This window comes from Gavialis gangeticus, unplaced genomic scaffold (genome assembly GCF_001723915.1).
Source record: "Gavialis gangeticus isolate Ggan-Ray unplaced genomic scaffold, GavGan_comp1, whole genome shotgun sequence".
NCBI lineage: Eukaryota > Metazoa > Chordata > Crocodylia > Gavialidae > Gavialis > Gavialis gangeticus.
The window spans coordinates 145,944,281-145,968,111 of NW_017729022.1; the positions used below are offsets into that span (position 1 = coordinate 145,944,281).

At 43.3% G+C, this 23,831-nt stretch overlaps 1 protein-coding gene across 29 annotated transcripts in view; it reads left to right on the forward strand.

The window, feature by feature from the left end:
• Window positions 1–23,831, forward strand: part of NRXN1 (neurexin 1) — a 1,443,145-nt gene that overhangs the window by 519,609 nt on the left and 899,705 nt on the right. For 14 of the 29 annotated variants that reach the window (XM_019516265.1, XM_019516266.1, XM_019516286.1 and 11 more), the window contains 3 exons: window positions 1,782–2,083; window positions 4,108–4,152; window positions 5,079–5,240. In XM_019516265.1, coding sequence (XP_019371810.1) covers window positions 1,782–2,083; window positions 4,108–4,152; window positions 5,079–5,240 — 509 coding nt within the window. The remainder of the gene's footprint in view (window positions 1–1,781; window positions 2,084–4,107; window positions 4,153–5,078; window positions 5,241–23,831) is intronic. The other 15 variants (XM_019516275.1, XM_019516282.1, XM_019516284.1 and 12 more) reach the window with 2 other exon arrangements.

Genomic DNA, 23,831 nt, shown 5'->3' on the forward strand with positions numbered 1-23,831 from the left:
TTTTATATTTCAATGGAAGTTAGATACTTAAATGCCATCCAGAAGCAGAATTTGGGTTAAATATTAAGCTTAGCTAAGGTGACCATAATAATTTGAGGGAAATCCAGGCCAGGGGCTGCCAGTGCACACATGCATGAACACACACATAGCTCTGACCCCATGGCTTCCATGAGTGTAGCCAGGCAGGACAGCATGGTGTGTGTGTGTGTGTGTGTGTGTGTGTGTGTGTGTGTGTGCGCGCGCACACATACAAAGCCCTGATCCCCATGCATGCAAACACACAGCCCTGACCCTGAAGCTCACAGGAGCAGGGCTGGGCAGGACAGTGAGGCATGCACATATGTGCATATGTACACACACACACGTATGCACACACATGCATGCCCCTGATCCACACATGTGCGCACACATACACACGCGTGCATACACACACACACAGCTCCAACCTTGCGGCTCCCACGAGTAGGGTTGGGCAGCAAAATGCAGCGCACGCACGCACATGCACACACGCACCCTGACTCTGTGGCTCAATGCGCACACCCGTACCCTGACTCTAGCATGAAGTCAATCTGCTCACAGCCAAGCAGGATCCAGACCAGGGAGCAGCTCGTTGGCAGGGCTCCCTTGAGTGAACTGAAGAAAAAGGCCCAGATAGGAATGAACCTCCACAGCACGCCCTGCCGGTTCCCACCAGTCCAGGAATTTCACTGAAATTTTCTCCAGTGTCCCAGACACTGAGGCAACCTCCAAAACCTGGGACTGTCCAGGCCAATCCAGGACATATGGTCACCCTAAGCTTAACTTACTTGTGAACATGGCATGTGTCTGGCCTGAGGGCCAGATCCTATTCCTTGTATTAGGTGCCTAATGTGATCCTAGTCTATCCTGCTTGAGTCCCTGAGAGACAGCAAACACAAGTAAATGGCTCCTTCTAGCTGCTTGTGATTTAGTCTTAAAGCTAAGATGATGTGTTACAAAAGTAGGAGAATTAACATTTTTCAAGGACTCTAGCAGGACGGAATGGGATCATACTTAGGTACCTATGCCTAGTTTATCACCTACTAGGTAGAATAGGATCTGGCCCTAGCTTCTAAGTTTTGTTAAACATCGTTAGTCAAATTGTGTTAGTTAACCTGTTTTCTAGCAAGAGATGCTTTTCCAATGGTTACTAAGGATTCCGTAAGTAGTACTTAAGGGCACCTATACACATGATTGAATTCAGCTAATTAGCAAATGTCAGAGCAGACTCACTGAATCAAGTCTGCTGTAAGTCCACCGGAGCGTGCTAATTAGCCCAATCCAGCAGCTTCCGTGTCATGTATATTCAGTGTCTCTGCTTTTCAAAATGGTGGGGGTGCCTTGACTAAAGCTCATTGAATGAGCACGCACGCACACACACACACCTGAAGTAAAACATTGAATAAGCTTTAGTTAAAGCACCCCGCCACCATTTTGAAGCACGGGATGCTGCATACATGTGACGCAACAGGCCTTCTAATTAGAGCAGCTCTAATTAAACCACCCCCTCCACTTCGGAGCACATGTATAGATGCACTTTATGTGTAATTTTAAATTTCATTATATGCTAAATGTGTCAGTTTTTCTTAAGTTCTTCATAGATTTTAAGTATTTTAAATGCATTATATTAGACATTTTAAAGGTGTTGAACACAAAGCACTTGATGGTGATATAATTAAAGTTAACTATAAAAAGAGTAGCTTTTTACTGATTTACTTTTTATCTAGCATCTCCAATTTATTATTTTATTTTTTGTTTCTCAGGAAAAGAAGAATACATTGCAACATTCAAGGGATCAGAATACTTCTGCTATGACTTATCACAGAATCCTATACAGAGCAGCAGTGATGAAATAACTCTGTCATTTAAAACTCTTCAGAGAAATGGACTTATGCTTCACACAGGAAAATCAGCTGATTATGTCAATCTTGCACTGAAAAATGGAGCTGTCTCCTTGGTCATTAATTTGGGCTCAGGGGCCTTTGAAGCACTGGTGGAACCTGTGAATGGGAAATTTAATGACAATGCCTGGCATGATGTGAAAGTAACCAGGAATCTGCGTCAGGTAACAGTACAATGGATACAAGAATAGCTGACTTTGTTTCTGCTACAGCTAAATGTTTGGTGATTTGAAATTGGAACAGTGTGACATTGGATGTTTAGCAAATATTTAAAAATAGCTTTTTATTTGCACAAAGAGGGATATTCCTGCCACACTTGAGCAGGGGCATATCTAGAAAGTAGTGGGGCTATGTGCTGTCTAAATGAGAAAATATTATAGTCAGAGATTTCAAAAGACTGCAGGTATTATACCTCTAGTACAATATTTTGCCCTTCCAGTCCTATATTAGACATGACTGCACACTGATAATTGTCCATAGGGTGCAAATTCTTCTAGCTGAATCACAGTTCTTTAATCTAAAGAAACTTGGTATCCATTTTTGTTTTAAAAAGTGGATTTAAGTTCATTGTCACAATAACCCTCAGATAATATTTTAGGAGGCATTTTGTGTATCATAGCCACATCTAACTGATCAAAGACAGCAAAAAAAAATCTCTTATCACCTCTAATCCTTTTAGCAGTTTGCATGCTTACTGTGCGGGTTTTGTGTTTAGTAGTTAATCCTAAGGTGGGGAGTAAAGAAAGTCCATGTATGTGTATATACTGTATAAGTTATCAAAATGAACATTATATGCACATATTTGGCATTCAAATGCTATGTATGCTGTTTTCAAGTTTGGGGGTTGGATATTCAATGATACTTTACTGCTACTAAAATGTATAATTTTGTTAAGTGCTATATTTTCACTGCCCTATATGCCTTAAAATTCTATCCTTAACATATCTGTTATTTCTCTAAACAGTTGCAGCTTGATTGGACTATCTTTGGTCTCCCTTTACCAAAACAGCCCTTACTTGTGGAGCTGTTAACTTACCGTTCTAACCTCTTCTTTCCCTTTTTAAAAATGTTTTTTAACTCTTACTTTTCTGCTTGTTTTTCTAATAGTGAAGGAAATAGGTCACAATGAGCTTAGACTTGTAGTGCTATATGTAGTTTAAAAAAAGGAAAAGAAATTAAGAAAGTAACCCACAAGAATTTACAGTTGGATACCTAGTTTGGGTTACGCATGTATTAGCACATTAATGTGTATAGTTTCCAAAATAGCATAGTTACAAGAATTTTGTTTGCACAATATTTAATTTATATTCCATTTTATATTTACTGGTAATAACAACAAAGATGCAGAGTTACTTGAAAGAGGCAGCAAGGGACCCGCTTTCTAGATTTGCCTTTGCTCATGTTATCAGCCAAAACTGCAATTTGAAAGATTAAAGGGGAGGGTGGGGAAGGGTTTTCAGTTCACTTATAAAATGTAGATGTAAAGCAGGTGCATGTTCAGCAAGGCAGTTGCAGAAAATCCATTCTACTCATTCTATGTGTCAGGATCTTTGCTTTGTTTCATTGCAGTAAACTGTGATCCTAAAGTCCATCAATATGACCGAAAGACGTTTTGGAGTTGAGAAGGATTCCTTGTGTGCTGTAAAACAAAACTAAACTAAAAAAATAAATAAATAAAAATAAAGATTAAAAAACTAAAAATAAAACAATTGAGGAGTAGGACATGTGAATTAATTCCTACGAATTTGGGGGGAAACAGTTTGGGGTGCAGGGAAAGCAGTGGTCAGCTGATGAGCTTTAGGCATTTTGATCCCTTTAGCCATTTTGAATGTCTGTCAGATGCATTCAGTGGAAGGAGGATGAAGGGAACATTACCGTATGTCTGTTTATGTTTAGTGGAGAGCTGATAAGTTCTGAAATATATTTACAAGACAAATACTATTGCTGTTACCTCTGTGGAGGCATATTTGTTAGTCTGCTTTTTTTTTCTTGTAAAATTTTTTTGCCCTTTTTCTATGTTACTAACATGCTTAATAACTAACATGTCATTCATGGAATGTTTCATTCTACTAACCGTTACCTGAACCAAATAATGTACTAACATGGTAGTGACCATCATATTTTTTAAGTAACAATCGTTATTCTGTTCACAGTTTTTAATTTCCTTTCTCCCCCCTTCTCCACAAAGCACTCAGGCATTGGACACGCTATGGTAAACAAACTACATTGTTCGGTAGATATCATTCTAATTGTTTCTTATTTTGGGTTTGCCGTGTGTTTTCTTTCTTTCTTTTAACTGTAGACATCATTAACAAAAGAGGAACTGCGGTTGGTACTCTTCTGCTTACTTTTAACTCCTTCTTTTCATCTGTTATTGACCTCCTTATTTTTACCTGTTCCTGTCAAATTGTTTTTAATTCACATGTAGGGGCATCGTTAACATTACGAACGTTTGCATCAAGCTGTGATTAACTAACAAGGGATAAAGCTAAACTGTGGCTGGCCTGAGTGACTGCTGGCTCAGCCAGTTTCTAACCATTCATAATGCATGGCATGGAAACTTTGACTGGGAATGATGGAAATGCCACCTCCATACATCTTTACTTCATCACAAGCAGTTTGTTTCTTTTCGTTCCCTCTTTTCTTTCCTTTCTTTTTCTGATACTCTCTTTCCTGCATGTGCATAACAGAGTGTGCTGCTTACAATGATTGTTTTGCTGTTTTTCTTCCTTTGGCATGGAATTAGGCTCTTGCATGGTTTATAACTGCTGTTATATAGTGCAAATAGTGATGGTGCTGAAAAAACAGCTTGTGCCTTTTATGTTAACAAGGTGCACGTTTTTATTAGTCAATGACAGACTACTAAACTTACTAATATGTACACCAGCTAAACTAACCTAGGAACATTCTACTAACACCATTTTTGTGTCTGCTAAATAACTTTTAAGTTGCAATAGGGACTATGCTGACACTAGTTCAACAATCAGACAACTCTTTAACTAGTTAGAGCTCCTAGGGGTAGTTGACTAGAAACCAAGACTAAACCTCAAACAGACATGAAAATGGGTTCCGCCTTAGGTCTCAAAACCAGGCATATCCCAGGACTGCAGTATGTAGGTCTGAGTATAGCGTGTCCTTTCCCTGTGCTTTGTTATCTAGGTGACAATATCAGTGGATGGAATTCTGACCACTACGGGCTACACGCAAGAAGACTACACCATGCTGGGTTCTGATGACTTTTTCTATGTTGGAGGCAGTCCTAGCACAGCAGACCTTCCAGGGTCACCAGTCAGTAACAACTTTATGGGCTGTCTCAAAGAGGTAAATTTCATTAGCCATTTATTCATAACAAATACCAGATTGTGATTCCTGGAGATGGACAAAAATGGGACTCTCATATCCAAATCATTCCATATTTTTGTATAGGCTTTCAATATCTGAATCTTGTCCCTTAAGTCAATAATATAACCCAGATAGACACATTTCCTAGTCTAGGTTGCTTCTAAAAGTTCATGTATATAGCTGAACTTGTGCACAGCCTACTAGATTCCTTTGCATCTGATTCTGAACTCTAGCCCAGTATAGAGCGTGCCATTTCTGTCTCTCTCTAAAGATGTCATGATTTAACTACAGTATTATCCAGCATCCTATGTTTTAAAAATATACTTGCTGAATTGCATTGATTTCCCTAAACAATAAACAGTATGATTGCTAGCATAACCTCACAATGCAAGGGATTTTCTTATCTTTTGATTCTCCTGTCTGAAAGGGAGTGTTGAGGGATCAGAAATACAAGTATATTCAGTCTTACAGTTCATTGCAGCAAGTTAATATTGATCTTCAATTTTAATCATGTGATGGGATTTACTGTATTGATTGACTGGAGTGTGCCAATGCTCCTATTGCGGCTTAAACCCAGAGGTTCCTACTTAGATTGTCTTGCCTCTCCATTGAGGATCAGACCAGTCAACATATTTGGGGTCAGGAAGGTATTTTACCCATGGTCAGATTGATTTGGATTCTGTGTTTTTTTGTCTTTCTCTGTAGTTGCAGGCACGTTCCTCTTCTGGTATCTCTCAAGCACATTTTTAACAACTTTGCTGCAGCAGTATGTTGGCTTCTGTGGCCTCCCTGCTTTACCTGTGGTGGATTAGGATATTGCAACTTGTCTTGTGTCTGGGTTGACTGTGTAGGTTTGCTAGGAGGTTAGACAACGGATTTGTATAGGATGTTTTAGATAAAGATGATCTTGCCTCGGGGAGAAGGTTGGACTGCATAACCACTTGAAGTCCCTTCCAGCCCTACTTCTGTATGACTCTGTAATTCTATGAAATTTTAGAGCAATACTGGAGGTGCTAGCAGACGAGACCATAGTGTTGCAGGAAAGATGCTAAAGAGAACAGGGTGGGCAGAAGGAGAAAAGGAATGGGACAAATGGAAGTGCTTTTTGGTTTGGTTATTGGAAGTGCTTCCAAATATTTGGTATTTGGAAGTGCTATTGTTGTGTCTTTGGTTTGGTAATGTGTATCTGCATTTGGTGGAGCCTGAAAATACTGTTCCAGAACCATGCTTCGGAAAGTTTATTGGTACTGAAGGAATTTGTGATGTTCTGTCAGTGTGTCTAGCCCCAGTAGGTCATAACGTGTGTGTTCCTAAAAGATGTGCTAAGTGCATTAAGACATTATGCTTAGGAAAATAGTTTGTGTATGCTTGTCTCCACCTCATTTCCTCATGCTACAAGTCACCTTGGCTATGAAAACAGAATCTGTGTACTACATCATCAACAGAAATATGGAACATAAATAGTCTCATTTGTTTTGGTAACATATGAGAACACAATATGGAAAGAAAATAGGTCACTAGAACCCACTGGTTAAAATACATCAAAACACTCTCTGCATCAGTTTAGGAAGAGCGGGAGCTATGAGGGGAAGGTATTTACCCAAGACAATGAGTGAGCTCCACTCTGGTTTGGGCCAGTTTGGGGAGGCACCTCTGACAAGCACCTGTGAACCACTGACCACTTCCCCTTACTTTAACCCCTGGTAAAATCTCAATAGCTTGACAAAACCTAACTGAAGGTCCATGTACAAAGTGACTTAAAGCTAAAGTTTTTTAAACTTGCTTTACTCTTCGGTACATAGGAAGTTGAAATTGTTAGGCCTTAATGGGTGTGTCCGTGTGTGCCCCCCACAGCGCAGTTGTTACTGCACCATCATTTAGTACTTGCTTTAGGAAGTACTACATGTCAGTGTAGGAACAGCCATTATTGCACTGTCCCAGCAGCACAATTATTTTTAGTAGCTACGTTGCCATAGTGGTATGTTATAATGAGGTAGCCCATCACTACAGTGATGTAATGTTGGCATCACAGTTTGTGCCCACTGTGTCACTGTAGTGATGAGCTATGTCACTGTAGCACATCACTACAGCAATGTAGTGTCTCATGTAGATGGACCCACCATGTCCTAAAGTTGATCTTACTTTTTCTGTTAACAGTATCCATCTGCTAAATTACGCAGAGGTCTATAGAAAATCTAGTAGGTGACTATATTATTAAATACCTTATTTTAATGTAATTGTAATATACTAAGTGACCAAATCAAGGTTCTTTAGGTGACCTTGAATTTACCATTTCCTAACATCACATGTTTGATACCTGATGTAGCTTTTTGGCTGTTTTTTTGTTTGTTTTTATAAACCAAAACCTTATATACATATATGTCACGCTTAAAAAAAATACAAAGTGTATCATGTGGACTCCAAATGACCCCTGGTCCATAGGGTGAATGGGAATGTTGGAATCTATTGATCCAGAACATAGACTTCTAGCATTTGAGGTACTGACAACTGGTACGAATAGAAAGATGTCATCCTCCAGCATTAAAAGGGAATCAGTATGCTTTGCTCTTGTGTTTCTGTTTCTCTCATCTCTGTTGTCTAACTAGGCTATTGCCCCCTACTACTTCCTGCTGACTAGACATCAGCAAAGAGGAGCACTGAGATCTTAGATAAGCCAGTCCCTTCCCACTCTGTATTATAGTGACCCCCACTAAAGCAGTCCCCAGCAGTTATAAGAGACATTTGCAGAGCACATCCTGCTGGCTTGTCCTGCAGCATACACAGAAGAACATGACCTGTGCTCAGAGCAGTAATAGGGGGTATACAATGCTTACTGCAGATGGAATATTTAGAGAATTTGGCTGTCAAAATCCAACAAGCTTCTGCAGAGCACATATAAACAGCAGTCTTCAGGGACTTAAAAAACCTGTCCAAATTTGGATAGATATTTAGTGGAATAGGAAATGGCATCTCTGTGACATTTTGGGAATCCCCTTGCCAATTTTCAAGTCCTTGCAGCAAAACAAGGACACACTGGATCTTTTCAGTGAAGCAAATTTGATGGTCAGATGTTTTTATATATATTTTTTTATTTTGGCAAAAAACCTTATTTTCCTGACCTTCATTCCTGGAAAGAATTATGCTATTAGTGCTGAAGTGTCCCTTGTCACAGAGGAAAAAAAGAAAAAACTATGTTAGCCCAGAAGCAAACACCTGGGGCTTCATTAAGGTCCAAATCATAACATTTTGGCAAAGGAATAAACAACTGAAAATAGGGCTTTATAATAAAAAAGTGTTAAACAGCTGTCGTTGTCCTTTCCAGCTCTGCTGTAATTAAGCAAGTGTACTTCCTTGTAGCCTTATTTTGGTTCTTCTTACTATTAATACTTTTTCTCCTTGTTTGCAACATTGTTTTCCCACTTTCAAATGAGTCGCCTCTAAAATCAGGATGAAGTAGTATACTTCATACTCAGAATGAAGTATCTCTGTGGATGAGAAAACAAGACCATTGGAATTGATATTCAGTATTATAAATTGGAAACAAAGGCTTTTATAAACTGGAAGCACTGGGAATTTCTGTTTTACAACTCTTACTTCACGCCTGTCTGAACCAGTTACTATCTAAGGTGCCACCCTACCCTACTTCCGCCTGACTTCAGACTAACATGGATAACCACCTTTCTACCATTGTAATGCTTGTAGTTCACAAGATACCTGACATGAAAATTATTATTGGTCCCTCACAGGCCTTTTGTATTTGAACTAAAAGTTAATACTAAGTCCCAGACCTCTGAGCAGTGTAAGTTTCCATTGCTGCATTTCAAATATCATATCAGAGTGACCTTGAAAGCTGAATCACTAAGATATGTGTAGGTCAATATGGAATCTGTGTTCAAGCAATTTCATTGTTGTTTCAGATTTTTTGTCAACAGTTGCTTAAATTTGTGAGGTAGTTAAAAAAGTTTCCTCTCTTTTTCTTTTTAGATCTGTTACTGCAGCAAATGTACAAGTAATGAGTACTTTATAAGCCAATATTATGGAGGAAACCCAGAGCTTTCTTTACCAATCCATTTATTTAGAATTCAGTCTTACAAAGGACTTAAGTTGTCACCAAGCTCTCTGAGCAACGTTAGCTTATATTTGAAAACAAAACAGTATAGGAGATAAAGAAAAATGACCAAAGCCACATCACATGATCAATGTATCTTAAAAAAATATCAATACATTTTCATATCAGATAACAACTATTCTCAATTGCCCCTTAAAGTATCTTCAAAAAGGCAGGATTTGCAGCATGCTCAGGTACATTTTTTTAGGATATTTTAGTGTTTTATGGCAGTGTTCCAATGGGAAGAACCCTTTTTGCATTATAGGACAAAACCAATGCCTTGCACTCCACCTAGAAACCAGCATGCTAGCAGTGTTCTGGTAGATCACTAGTACTATATACTTCTACCAATAAGCAACATTTAGCAAACAGGCTGCAGCAGGCTTCCTCGCAATAAGTATGTTAATAATAACACACTGAGCACATTGTAATAATCTGTTCTTGAGATGATGAAGTCTTGGGTCACAACCTCTAACAGAAAGTAATCCAACATAACCATCCAACAATGCAACTGAGAGAGAGAGAGAGAGATCAATTGTCCCATACCTTTTAATTGCTTGTCCAACTTACCATCACTACAACTGTCTTTTTTGGATAGGTCTCAAGTCATCCAGCTCTCATCTATGTCCCCATTCCCTCCTGGTACTGGCTGGGCACTTAACAATGCTGTTTGGATCTAGTGGACAGATATTACATTTTTTTTTCAATATACTGAAACAGCTGGAAGTCTATGCATTCTCACTGAGCCTCATATCCATCTTGTTGAATACAAGGAAATTCATGACAGAGTCCTATGAAACTAAGTGCAGCTATGCCTGTAAAAAGAAAGTACAGTTGTCCTATATAATTTACAATTAATGAACCACAAGAAAAATGGAGTTGCCTAAAAGCTATACCAACTACCCTGTAGAAGCACCAAGCACTGCTCATGAATTTTAGCTACTCATGCAGTTCATAGAGATGACAGGCCTAACATGGGCACTTGGAGTATGTACACACACCTAAGTCAACATAAAATACAGTAACTTAACTTAGCTGACTTAAGTAAGTTAACTTAAGTTAAGCCATGTCACAGCATACTCACATACAGCTCTTTGACATGGTGGCAGCCATCTTGTGAGCCCTCCCCTGCAGAGTTGATTTCACTAATGGGATTCACAATAATATGCCTTGGAGATGTATTATCTTGCACCACATTTAAGTTGACTGCTCAACATGGATGTGCACACTCTGACAGCTCAGTTGACTTAACTGTCAAAAAGTCACTGAGGCTTTGTACAGTCCAAGGGTAGATTGATCTAAATGCCTGGTCATAAGGTTAACTAACTTTAGACCAATAAAGGGTTAACCTGATCTATGAAGGAATAACCTGTTCTCGTGGAAACCTGTATGCATTCAAAGCACAACCCTGGGCTGTGCTGTTCCTACTTCCCTGTTCCTCCCTAGCCTGTTGCAATCCTGACTGGGCTATTTTTATCCTCTGACTACCCATCCTAGATCTGCCAGCCCACCCCCTAATCCTGTTAGAAATGTTTCTCATTGTGAATGGCATCCAAAAATACTACCAAGTACATACAAATCAGTGTGACCAGGCTCTCTGGACGAATATTGAGATCTGTCAAATGGCATGGCAGAGGCAAAGAATGTCACTTTTGGGTTCTCTAGAGAACCAACATGAGAGATCAAAAATTATTTGACAAATCCAATCAGAATCAGTACAAGGTTCTGCAGCTGGTACTGTTACCATCCTCCCTCATGCTGCATCCATTGTAAACCAGTTGTAAATCAAGGTGATCTTGCAGGATGAAGCCAGCAAAGCTGGCACTTCAGTGCCAACCTATAAATGATAGAAGGCAAAAGATATTAAATTTTTGCTGAGCCATGAACACAGTTGTTCTTGCAGGAGCAGTCATGTTTTTCATGATCTCCTAGAAATATTCTGGATCCATTAACCTCTAAGGGTGACCCATGGGACAGGTCCATCATCCTGACAGATTTCAATACATCACAGCTTCAAAAAGAAGACATAATAGTCAATTCACAACCTGTGAAGAAAATACAAGTTAACCCTACTGGTTTTATATACATAGTTGTTAGGTAATGCCATTGGCTTAGCTATAATTAGCTTTCAATATATCTATGCATTATGAAATAGTTCAGTTTTGGGGAAACATTTGAAGGGAGAGGCATAGATTTTAAAGGTAGAAGGGTCTTAAGCACCCATTTATTTTAATGCTGTAAAGAATGATGAGATTTTAACTGAGGGATGGTAAACTAGTAGATGGAGAAAAGGACAAAAAAAAGAAAGTACTTAACAAATAAGGTTGATTCACTGGCCTGGTAAGAATTGTGAAGGGGCTTGTTAGGACAACAAGTGTTTATAGTGTAGGACTGGGAGCTTGAAGGATTTAGAGCGGAGCGTGACACAGACCAATGAGCTATGAAAATAATTATAGCAGTAACACTTTGAATAGATTTGAGAGAGAGAGGCTCAAGGAGAAAGGGAAGAACATTACTAAACTAGTAAAGGCATGAGATAATCAGGGCTCAGCCAAGGGCTTGGCAGCATGAACAGAGAGGAAGGATCAGATTTTAAGGTGGTTCTGCCTGAAAAAGCAGGCCTGGCTATTCAAATCAAAAGAGAAAGCAAAGTAATGTGTGAAGCTAATATAATGGGCTTGAGCAAGATAAGATTTTGGAGGTGTTCACCATGACACAAGAAGTGAAGAATAGGCCGAATTTACAAAGAAAGATCAGAAGCTTATTCCTGATTATTCAGCATCCATAAGGAGATGTGAAAATGTTGGGATATTTTAGCTGAATGAAGGTCAAGAGTAGCAAGAGAGACATTTGTGAGTCAACACTGTAAGGACTGCATTCAACACCATGTGTTCAGAGTAAAAAGTAGGTCTCAGAATAAGAAAAAAAGAAGGCCAGGAATGGAGTTGTGAAGATTTCTAACCTCTCTGTATATATAAGCCTCTGTAATCAAGTAGAGAAAGGATGTTTATCAAGACATGCCCTACCAGCTTTTACAACTTACCATTAATTGGTGATCCAACAGTTTTGTCGGTTTGCGTAACTTGCCTGTGCAATTTAAATCACCTAAGCATTTAGGCACCTAATTTGAAGACAGAAACACTTGGATATTTGGGGCATTTATACACATGCTTCAAGAGTGGGGTAGGGCACACTTTAATTAGAGCAGCTCCAAAAGCCACTCTAAGAGCCAGAAGCACCTTGTGTATCAGTATCCCCACGCTTAAAAATGGCAACGGGGACCCTTTAATTAAAGCTCGTTGAACGAGCCTTAGTTAAAGCACCCCCGCTGCCATTTTTAAGCATGGGGGTGCTGATACACAAGATGAAGGCTGCTGGAGCATAGTAATTACCAGGCTCCAGCAGACTCAATTAATCAAGTCTACTCTGATGTGATGTAATTACATCATGTCAGAGCAGCCTCACTGCTCGTATATAGGCACCCTTGAGCTGTAAATGCAGTTATTTAAGACTTCAAAACTGTGCTTGTAAAAACTGATGCTGGTGAGTTTCCAAAAGCTGCCCCTAAATATTAGCTTTTAAAAATGTTGTTCTTTGGGTTTGGCTGAGAGTCGTTTTGGTGCAAGGCCTGAGCAAGGAGGAAAATGTGTGCCTAATTTACTTCTAGCTGCAATGTCCTTGAAGGGATTACTGCAGCAGCTAGGGATTTGCTGAAGTGCAGCAATACTCACAACATGCCCCCAGTGCTATTGGGTAGGGTAAGACCAGCACAACAGCCTTATATCACTCAAGACTTCCCCTTACACCTGAAGAACCAGTTAATTCTGTGTTTCCAATTCAAAAAATAAAATAACAAAGGACAAGATTGGGCCCTAATAGTCCCTCAGTGTACATATGTTCATTTTATGTTACTAATTCTCTCCTTCTGGGCTTTTCTGAAAGACAGGCAGGCATAGTTTATGCACAGTGAAAAACAAGAGTCATGTATGCTGAGGGTGAAAAAGGATTTGTTTCTGCCTATGTAAACCGCTTTGTTTCCCACTAGCAGTCAGTGTCACAAGCTAGTAGCCTAAGACAACTATTTCCACTGCCTACATAACAGATGTTTGCTATGTCTGAACAAAACAGAGAGAAAAAAAAATTGGATCCAGAGTAAAACATTCAAGAGCATTTAGATAACTTAGGAGTATGTCTCATTTTTAAAAGTGTTTTAGAAGACAGAGTCTCATTGACTTTCAGTGGGACCTAAGTTCCTAAGGCACATATTTTTAAATCTACAAAACAACTTAAAATGCAGATGGATGCCTAGTGTGATTCCCATTCTTTACCTCTTTCCTTTGCCAAAAGAAAGCTCAAGCACCTTATCTTTGTTATAAAAATCATAGTAAGCATCATATTTAGGCTCCTGTCTGTGAAAATCTAGCCCTAAGGGTGAAATTCTATTTCCCTTTGTGCATCTAAATATTTTTCCAGTTGCATAAATGGCATTTTTACTACCTATGTGTAGTGTGCATTTGTGAGCATGCGCACACAGACTGAGCATGTGACGAAGCTATTCACTGGCGCGGAAGCTCTATATCTATGTGCATGCATCCACTCTGGAGGCATACCCATGTAGGTCTAACTCACAAAAATGTAGCCAGCCAGAAACCCATCACAAACCCATGATTAAATGAAGAATAGGAGAGTGACAACCCTCCCATAATTTAGCCTTAATAGCTGTGTGATTAGAAAACTTAACCAGGAACCTGGAGACTTGAATTTTCCTAGGCACCTATTTGTATTTTATGTTCTTTTGTAGCTTTGAAAATGTGTGCCTTAGGAACCCAAACCCACTGAAAGCCCATGAGACTTAGTCTTTTCAATCTCTTTTGAAAATGAGATATACTTCTTAAGCCATTTAAGTGCTCTTGAAAATTTTACTCTGCATTTCTGAGACTTTTCAGTACAGTTCCAGGTGGTGGCTACACTACAGGTTAGCATCCACTGTCCTCTTCAGTGCTCCTTTTGAAGCTGGCCTCTTTGGGCAGCCAAGAGAAAAAGCTTTGTGGGGCTAGGAGGAACTAGGGGGTGTGTAGCTCAGTGGATGCCTCCCTGGAAAGGAGCAGACCCTGGGTTCTGGCTTGGAGCATTGCTCCCAATGGGTCAGAAACTTCCTTGTTGCAGTGCTCTCCATCTATTTTATCCAATAATCATTAAATGCAGGGGGCAGTGGCTCAGCCTCAAAATGTGTGCTTAGAGGGCACTAATAATGCCTAACTTCTGGCATCATGGGTATATATATGGCCAGTGCATAGCCTAAGTATGCTCACCTGTCTGTGCTGTAGAGGAACTAGAATCATAAACTATGCATAAGTGACAAAGCAGAAACAAAACCCACTTACATGCCAAGAAAACTGACATGTAGATGCACAAAGGTTAAAAAATTTCCCCTTAAGTGTCTAGGTGTCATGGTGACTTTCAGCTCCTCTAAATCACAATAAAAAATGAGACTTAGATTCCTTTTGAAGACAGAATTTGGTTTTCTCCAGACTTAACAGAGGGTTTGGTATTAACCTGCCATTTACAGATATCCATTGGAAAATGATATCTACTAAATATAACTTAGAAGAGGGATACTTAGGCTTAAAAAAAAAAAGAAGCAATCTTATGCATGACAAGTTTCTTGCTAACTCCGTTCTCATTTGCAGTCAGGAGGATGCAACTCAAACACAGGCCGCATCCAGATGTGTGGACATTTGATTCCCCGGGGACAGCTAATGGTAGTGCACCTTATGGCACCATTACTTGTGCCCAGGGAACGCGTATGCCACACACGTGCTGGTGCTTAGTAGTTTACTCCAGGTGGGGTATGGGAGGCTTGCACCAACAGTGGGCTGTTCCCAGCAGCCTTACCTGGGGTTCTGGGGGCCTCCTGGGGGCCTCCTGGGGCTGCAGCAGTAGTTATCCTGCCATGGGGAGTCTGGCCAGCAGCAAAGTGCAGCTCCGACTGGCCATGCTCTGGTGTCAGGCGGCACATACTGCTGCTGTGTGCACCATTCCACATTTTTTCTCTGCAGGTTTTTTGACCCCTGGATATCTAGGGGTAAAAAATACCTCTCCATGCAGCATGGAGAATGGTGGAACGTGGTATATGGTGCTTTAGAGCATATGGCTGCACTCATCAGGAAATGGCCACAGAGTGCATCTACATGTGAGCTTTACTGTAGTAGACTAATTAGTTCAGTAGTAAAGCATCAACATCTACATGGATGCCAGTATTAGGGCGTAGTAAATTAATTAACTCCACCATAAGATAGGACTGACAGAGACGGTACTATCTTATGGCGGAGTCATTTACTGCACTGCAACACACATGTGGTCAGTGGCTGGGACCACAGCAGCTTGAACAGCGGCAGAGCAGTCCCAGGCAAGCAGCTGGCTTAGGGAGTCAGTCACATGGCTTTACAGGTTCTACACCCTTGTGCCCCAGTGAGCCCCTCTGCTGCCCAATGCCATGGCTTGGGGCTTACCCCCCGAGCCTTTTGCCAGTCCAGGGCTGGTCCACCCTGGCTCAAAGAGTTGCTGTCTTAGGCACACATATAGATGCTGTGTCTGGGAGCAGTGTACTCCACTGCAAACTGCTCCAGAATTTATCATGTTGTATTAATTGCATGTGTAGATGCACCCACACTGGAGTAATGGCAGCAGCATTAAAGTGGGGGAGGGGTGGAAGTGGGGCAATAGTGCACCACTGTTGCCCAGCGCACAGAATGGTCCTGTTTCACCTCTGAGTAACAGCACCATAATTCACTTTTCTCTTGAGCTATTCAGGTTGTCATCCTGAAGCCTGCGTATGAAACGTTCCATTTAAGTCAGCAGATTTGCCTGAGTAAAGATTGCAAAATAAAACCTGCCATTCCTGTCAGTTTCTTTTTCCAGTAACCAAACTTACTTGGCTAAGAGGCTATGTTATAATATTTTTTTTCATATGCTTTGGATTGATAAAATTACAAAATACTACATACTTTCAAGTAAAATTACAGCCTCCTTGTAAACTGACAGCTTAATTGCTTGTTTTCAGGAGGCTGTGGCTATCTACAGTATGATACTTGTAATGCTTTCAGTGTTTGTCAGAGGCATATTTATCCTATAATGAAGATGAAAGATTCTGATGAACGCAGCAAAACACTGGGCTTGATCCAGCTCCCATTGAAGTCTTTGACAAATTTTCACTTACTTCAAATGTGTATGATTCAGTTATTTTCACTGAAGAGGATTTGTCTCACTCCTGCTTATTTATACTGAGAACCATGTGAATGGCAGTGGGAGGTGTTCTGTGCATTTTAGGATTTATCCCAGAGAGTTATATAAGTAATAAATGGATGAGTAGAATGCTTTATTAATCATGTCTGTTTATATATGCATTAGTACAAAGAGAGCCAACATTTGTTGGTAGGCATGCCACAAATTAACCCTGCATTCTCCTTAAGTACCACACTGATCCCCTTCCTCTCCCCAAAATCTGCTGTTCTACTTTCTACTTCCTACTCTGTTCTCATACCCTACCCAACCTGCTGCTCTGCTTTCTTCCCTATCTACCACTGCTGCTTACCCTCTCTCTGATCTGCCATGTGTCATACACAGAGGCTACCTGTGACACTTCTATGTTCATATGTATTATACAAACTAGTATGTGTATATATATTGCAGTTAGGGCTATGTGAAAATGTGATTTATTGTTTTTGGGGGGTTTTTTGGTTTTCTGGCCAAACTAGGAGCAAACATGGCCCAAGTCAATTTGGCTAAGTCAGCAATTTGGCTTTCCTGACAAATGGTTATGAACAAACAAAACTTAGAAAGGGAGCTCTTTAGTTACTTTACAGTTGATAGATTCAACATTAATTTTCTTGTTTAATCTGAGTACGCATTGTTTTGTTGGAGAAAGAAATAAAGGTTTTGCCCACCTCTAGTTATAAAGATCCAGAGTTAATACACTGTGGACTTAGTAAATATTCAGTCTTTTGCTCCGGGGATAGTTCTTGAGCTCATGCATTCTGTATACTAAATGTACCGGGGTCCTGTTGAAAAAGTACCATGTGATTTTGTACTTCAAGATTCTGGCATAATGCAAGGGCACAAAGTGACCAAACTATGCTTCAAAATGTGCCCTGAAATTTCATAAATTTAAGTTTTTATAGTTCAATAACTTTGTTTTAATACTTTTATGTTTATAAATCAGAGAAAAAATAAGTTGTATTGTGTAATATTAATATTATTATTACAACTGTAATAACCTCTGACATGGGCCATTGCTGGGGCTTAAAATTAAATGTTACCACTGTGCAGTACAGATTTCTGTTACTTAAGAGTAGTTAAATGAATGCTATTGTAATTTAGACACTCAAGGAGGAGATTTAGCCCATTGAACTTCTATATTGAAAGGTTAATTTTAAGTCACTTATAATGTTCTGATTTTGTTGCCACTTCTGTAACAACCTCCTGAATTCATCATCAATCCAGTGTGAACCTGTGTTTTACCACACCACAGCACACTCCTGTATCATTTATACTGAAAGTGAAACTCTGTTAAGCTTGATTTTCATGGAAAGTTTTGCAAATATAGCTACATAACAAAGATACAGTTATTCCAAGGGGGTGGGGGGAAGAATCATTTTGTCACTGTAGTTTTTTTTGTTCAGAAAACTGGTACAACATGCATTATCACTCAATTTTGCTTATATAGCTAACAACCACCAAACCGTTTCTAGAATAGACGAGGCCTTAATTGTCAGCAGTAGCAAGTTATTTTAGTCAGGATACTGAACCAGTGTTGTGTGTGTAGAAATCGTTTCTTTTTTATGTGAAATGTTCCAGGGAACATAAATTTGGTAGATTCATTTTAAGATATAGTTTGCTAAACTGGATCATTGAGTCTGCTCTAGTAGCAATTTGCTCATGTAATAAATTTACTCCTGATTAGTTACTGCACAGTTATGCATGTGTAGACATGACCCAGGAGCTCTAGGATAAGAGCCTCTCCTGCCCCAGGGCTGGGCTACATCTATAGCAACCCTTGCCTCAGGCCTTTAAAAGCCTGCAGGCAGTCAGAGCCCTGGGGCACACTAGCAGGAAACCTGAGGCTACTCCAGGCCCCTGTGTCCCCCTGTACATGCCACTGGCCAGCTACTCTATCCTGTCTGCACCCCGATGCCACTGTCTAGCACAGCACAAGTCCATGCCATCCAGGCCTGCAGGCTGCTCCAGGCTTCTGCAGGCTCCAGCCAGGCCTGCCAGCCCACAGAACCAGCTGCAGACAGCTTCTGGCTGCTGCAGCTAACTCCGCCTGCCCACAGCCCACCCCCACCAACCTGCCCTGAGCTTGCAGATGCTCCAAGGCATTGCCTTTACTGTGCAGCTGCCAGTCCCACACCGGGCCCCTGTGCTGGGTGCTGTAGGCAGCTGTCCCAGCAGCCAGGGACAACTACACAGGGGCCCAAAGAGCTGGCCTGGGACCCATGATGGAGACAGCCTCACTAATGCCCATGTTTACACCCGTGCCCACCACCTGGGGCCCCAACTGGTCCATGGAGAAGACTGGTGACCTTGTGGTTCTGTAGAGTGAGGCAGAGGTACAGCACCAGTTCAAATGGGGTGGGCGCACCAACGCCTACATCTATGAGGGGCTGGCGGTGTGGGGGTGGTGGATGCATGACCAGTTGGTATGGCAGTGCTGCATAAAGGTCAAGGTCTTGTGGACACAGTGGGTTTCCATCATTAACCACAGTTGTTGGTCAGGGACTGCCCATAAGTCCATTCCCTTTATACAGCAACTGACAGACGTGCTAACATCCCAGGACCCAGCCCATAGCCAAGCTATCTATACCAGCACAGGCAGCCTGCCCTAGCCCCTTCCGTGGCCTAGCACCCCCTGTGACATGTCACTGGGGGAGGGCTTGTTGGGTGTCCAGCAGTCTGTCCTGCCAAGTTCCCCGTCTGTACCCTCCACTAGCAGCTCAAGGAGCCTGAGCCAATGCCTGCCATGCCAGCTCCATAGCCCCAGCCCCCGCTATGAGACATAGCCGGCCATGTCACCACCAACCACCAGCAGTGCCAGCTTCTCCTGGGGTGGGGAGGCAGCTGGGCACCCACCCCCCGCATCCCACCCTCTGAGAACACTGCATGGAGCTGCCAGTCATTCAGGCCCTGACTATGTAGTAAGCCCTCCCTGCTTATGCCCCTAGCCCCAGCCCCTGACTCTCCCCCCGCTTCCCACCTGGCCCGCCTACACTCCCCTGACCCCAGATTCCCTCCCCACAGCATGCAGAAAGGTGGGAGACAGTGCAGGACTTTATTTAGCAGCCTGTGCTCCCACAGCTAGGTGGCCATGGGACTTTTACATGCTGAGGAACATGCTGAGGCCAGCAGCAATGTCCTCCTTGGCTGCTGGGGACAAGGACATGTAGCACAGCAACAGATAGCTCTCCAAGCAGCTGTGGAGGTTGTGGTGCAGCCTGGGCTTGCTGCTTGCACTGTCATAGCTCAGGGTGCAGTACCAGGTGTGTAGCTGCACCTAGGGCATCATGGCCAGCAGCAGCAGGGCATACTGGGTCAATCACCCCTCAGCCCATGCAAACAGCTCCTCATGCACTGCCTAGGGCAGGCACAGCAGGGGCACACTTGGGGCACAGAAGTGGCACGGGGGGTCTGGCCTTGGGATGCCTCTCCAGAGAAAACCCCTGTGTAGAGTGCAGGGACACAGGTAGCTTCTCATCCCAGTCACCCAGGAGCACTATGGTCCCCAAGTCCATGGGCAGCAGCAGAGCAGAGCAGTTGCACAGCAGAGCAGTTGGCCTGCTGGATGGGTTGGGGGAAAGTGGTTTCTGGAGCCACAGCAGCAGGTGCTGCTGCCAGGATTCTGGCCTGTCCCACCCTGGGAACAGAGTGGGGGAGGCAGGCTGCCTGTGACCAGCAGCCTGCCAGCTCCAGGGGAGCAAGTGGGGACCAGGGGCTTGGCTGGTGGGTGCCTGGGCCTTCCAGGCTGACTTACCCTGGTCCCTGGCCATCTGTGCACACCTGACCCCCGAGCTGAGGCTGCACAGCACATGGCCGTGATGGAGAGAATCTTATCTCTGAACTGTTGCAAACTCTTACAAAAAGCTTCTGTCTCATGGCTCTACAGGGCCTGTAGTTTCACATGGAGCAGAAGCTGCCCTTGGCAGCCGGGTTGTAGCCTCAGTGTTGCTGCCAGCCATATCTAGGGCCCTGCTGATGCACTGGCTCCACCAAAGGAAGACCCTGGACAGAAAGAACCCTCTTCCTGGACCAGCTGGGGGACACTCAGGCCTGAAGGGCAGAGGATGTGGCCCACCAGGACAGGTGGTGGGCAGAGGCTGTTGCCCATGAGGAGGTGTGGGACCAGGCAGGCCAGGACTTCCAGGCACAGCCCCCGGACCTGGGGCATGAACAGGTGGAGGCCCTGCAGGAGCAGAGTGCTATCCTGGCCCAGGCAGTGCAGGCCACAATGACCACCAGGTGCTGAACACTATTCTGGCTCTGGCAGTTGTCTTCATGCCGCCCACTGCCTGGCCCCCAGCTCTAGCCTGGCCTAACCCCTGGCAGCCACCTGTAACTGAGCAGCAGGCCCCGACCTGGGCCTGGGAGGAGGTCCTGTGCAGCCTCCAGCAGCTAGAAGCCCCTGGCCTAGCCCTGACCCTGGGTCCAGTGCCACCCAGCCCCCGCACTTGGGTCCAGCCCTACAGCTTGCCCTGCCTCCATACGAGTGCAGAGCAACAGCTGCAGCCAGGCCAGGATCACATGCCAGCCCTGCTGGCCAGAAGGGGAGCCACCTGCACTGGGAGAGCACCAGTTGCCATCACCCCTCTGCAAGCCCCCACCTGTCACACTTGCCATGGCATGTGCACCCATCAGGGAATGTCCAAAGGCCAGGGTATTGGCCACCTGTCCTCGCACTCTGCCCCTTAGTTGTCCCACCCCATGGTTCCACGGGACAGCACACAAAGGACATGGAACAAAGTTTTCATAGGGAATACGGTGTTTTATTGTTGGTTGGTGGAGAGGGTAGTGGAGGGGCTCTGTTTGTTGGGAGGAGGAAGCCACAGGTTGACAGGAGGGAAATAAAAACTTGTTCTTGTGAGACATGACTACAATAAGCATGGTGCTGGGGGTGAGCATGGGCAGGGGTCTGTAGGTGGCAGTATAGACAAGCTAGAGCAGGGAGTGCTGGAGGAGGTGGTCAGCCAGCGTTTCCCACACCTGGTGCCCTGGCCCCTGCTGGCAGTGCATGGCTCTGTTGTAGCCTCAGCAGGAGGGGCCACCACTGCCACCACAGGTGGTGCTCCTGCTGTCATGCATCCCCTGCACACCACACTTCTTCCACCCTGGCCTCTTGGAACAGCTACTTCCAGACCACACAGATGTTAAGCAGCATTCAGGCTGCAGTGATGACCTGAGGGAGGTTGTTCTTGGCAAACTTGAGATGGATGGTAAGGGCACACCAGCAGCCCTTGAGGCAGCCAAAGGCACACTCCACCAGGGTATGGGTCCACCCCAGGAAGTGGTTGAAGTGGATATGGCAGGAGTCCAGGTAGCCACTCACATGAATTAATGAGAACAGGAGCAGGTAGATGAGGTCCCTGATGAGCAAGGTGGGGACAACCACAGCACCCATCTGCAGGTCCAGCACCCGTGGTTTAAAATGCCTACTCTCCACCATGCCTGGGAGGCTGGAGTTCCAGAAGACATGGGTGTTGTAGGTGCTGCCCACCCACCTGGAACTCATGTTCATGTAGGCACCTCAATGGTCTGCAATGGCCTGGAGCACCATGGAGTGAAAGCCCCTTAAGCTGTAGTAGTGGCAGTCTCCATGGGGTGGGCAGGTGATGGGGATGTGGGTCCCATTGAGGCCCTTAATGCACTGGGAAAATCCCAGGGCACAGAACCCCACATGGAGTACGGTGTCCCCCAAAACATCCTGGAGGGCATTGCACACTTCCAGGATGGCCTCCTGGTGGTAGCTTTGTCCACACCAAACAGATGCCTAACGTACTGCAGGCTGGTGAGCGTGGCCATCTTGTGCAGGGCGAAGGCCAGATGGGTGTCCATGGGGAGGGGCAGCCACATGGTGATGTGCTGTCAATCCGGGTTGGGCCTGTGCTTCTCTGGAAAGTCCCAGAAGGTGGGTCTGGCTGCTGAGGACACACTGCTGTGTCTGTGTTGGTCCCAAAGACTGCAGTGGCTTTAATTAAATGGAGTTTTGGAACAGGCTTTAAGATGGGAGATGCAGAATGCTTGGATGGCATAGGAGGGGATGTAGTTCTTGGCCTGGGATGGAAATGGGAGAGTTAGATTTAATCTCCCCAATTCTTCAGTCCCCCTGTGTTATCCTCAATTCTGTAAACATGTGGGTGCTTAACTTTGCAAATGTGAGTAGCTCTGTGAAATGCAACTATTCATGATAACAGTTAAGCACAGGCATAAAGAAAATACAGCATCCACAACAGAGTTCAACAACTCAGTCTCTGAACTAATGGAGTTAACTGCTCCATAACAGAACTAGTTCTTTTGTAGTTTTATCAGCATAATTAGTCAAAAAACTACAAATGTGGACCCAGTTCTACCAGTTTAAAAGTGCTTATGTTGACACTAGTTATTCCTGTAACAGTCTACACTACCTTAATACAGTTTCCCCTGCTTTATGCTGTACATGCATTCCTGGAAAATGGCGCATAACTCGAATTCACATAAAGAGAACCCACTTTACAATGTAAGAGATAGGGATATGTTCAAAGATCTCAACTGTACCAACCCCCAGACCCATTTCTACCCCTTTTCAAGACAATTTTGGTACTCACCAACAGCAGACAGTACACACAAGCACAGGGTAGTGGTGAATGTTTAGTTGAAGTGAACAGAGGGTGGTGAAGGGTCTTCAGTGTCAGACTCCACATCACTGGTAGGAGGTACAGGCAGGGTAACATCCATAGGAGAATCAACAGGCAAGGGGCTTTCATCACCCTCCAACCAGGGAGAGGGGTAGGAGAAAAGCTAGCAGGATGCTTAGAAGCCATAATGGGGATGGCAGCTACAGAAACATGTGTTGCAGACAATGAATGAGGAGCACAGATCCACACAGGAGACTATATTTTGGTGCACATCACTTCCACAATGTACCACACGAAGCAACTGACTGTGGGCTTCCACCACACCGATCGCATAAGAGTGAATTTATCTTACATATAGTAAATCACTGGTATAAAAAGGGTCATTGCAGAAGAGCAAATTCACGCAGACAGAACCCACATAAAGCGAGGAAACCTGTAATAGTATAATTGCATCTGCACTATGGGTTGAACTTTTATAAAACACACAAAATGCATATCAATTTTAAAATTGTACCCTAGCCAAAATAATTACACTTGTATACATTCTATGTGTAGAGGGCATCTTAATTGGGGGGGGGG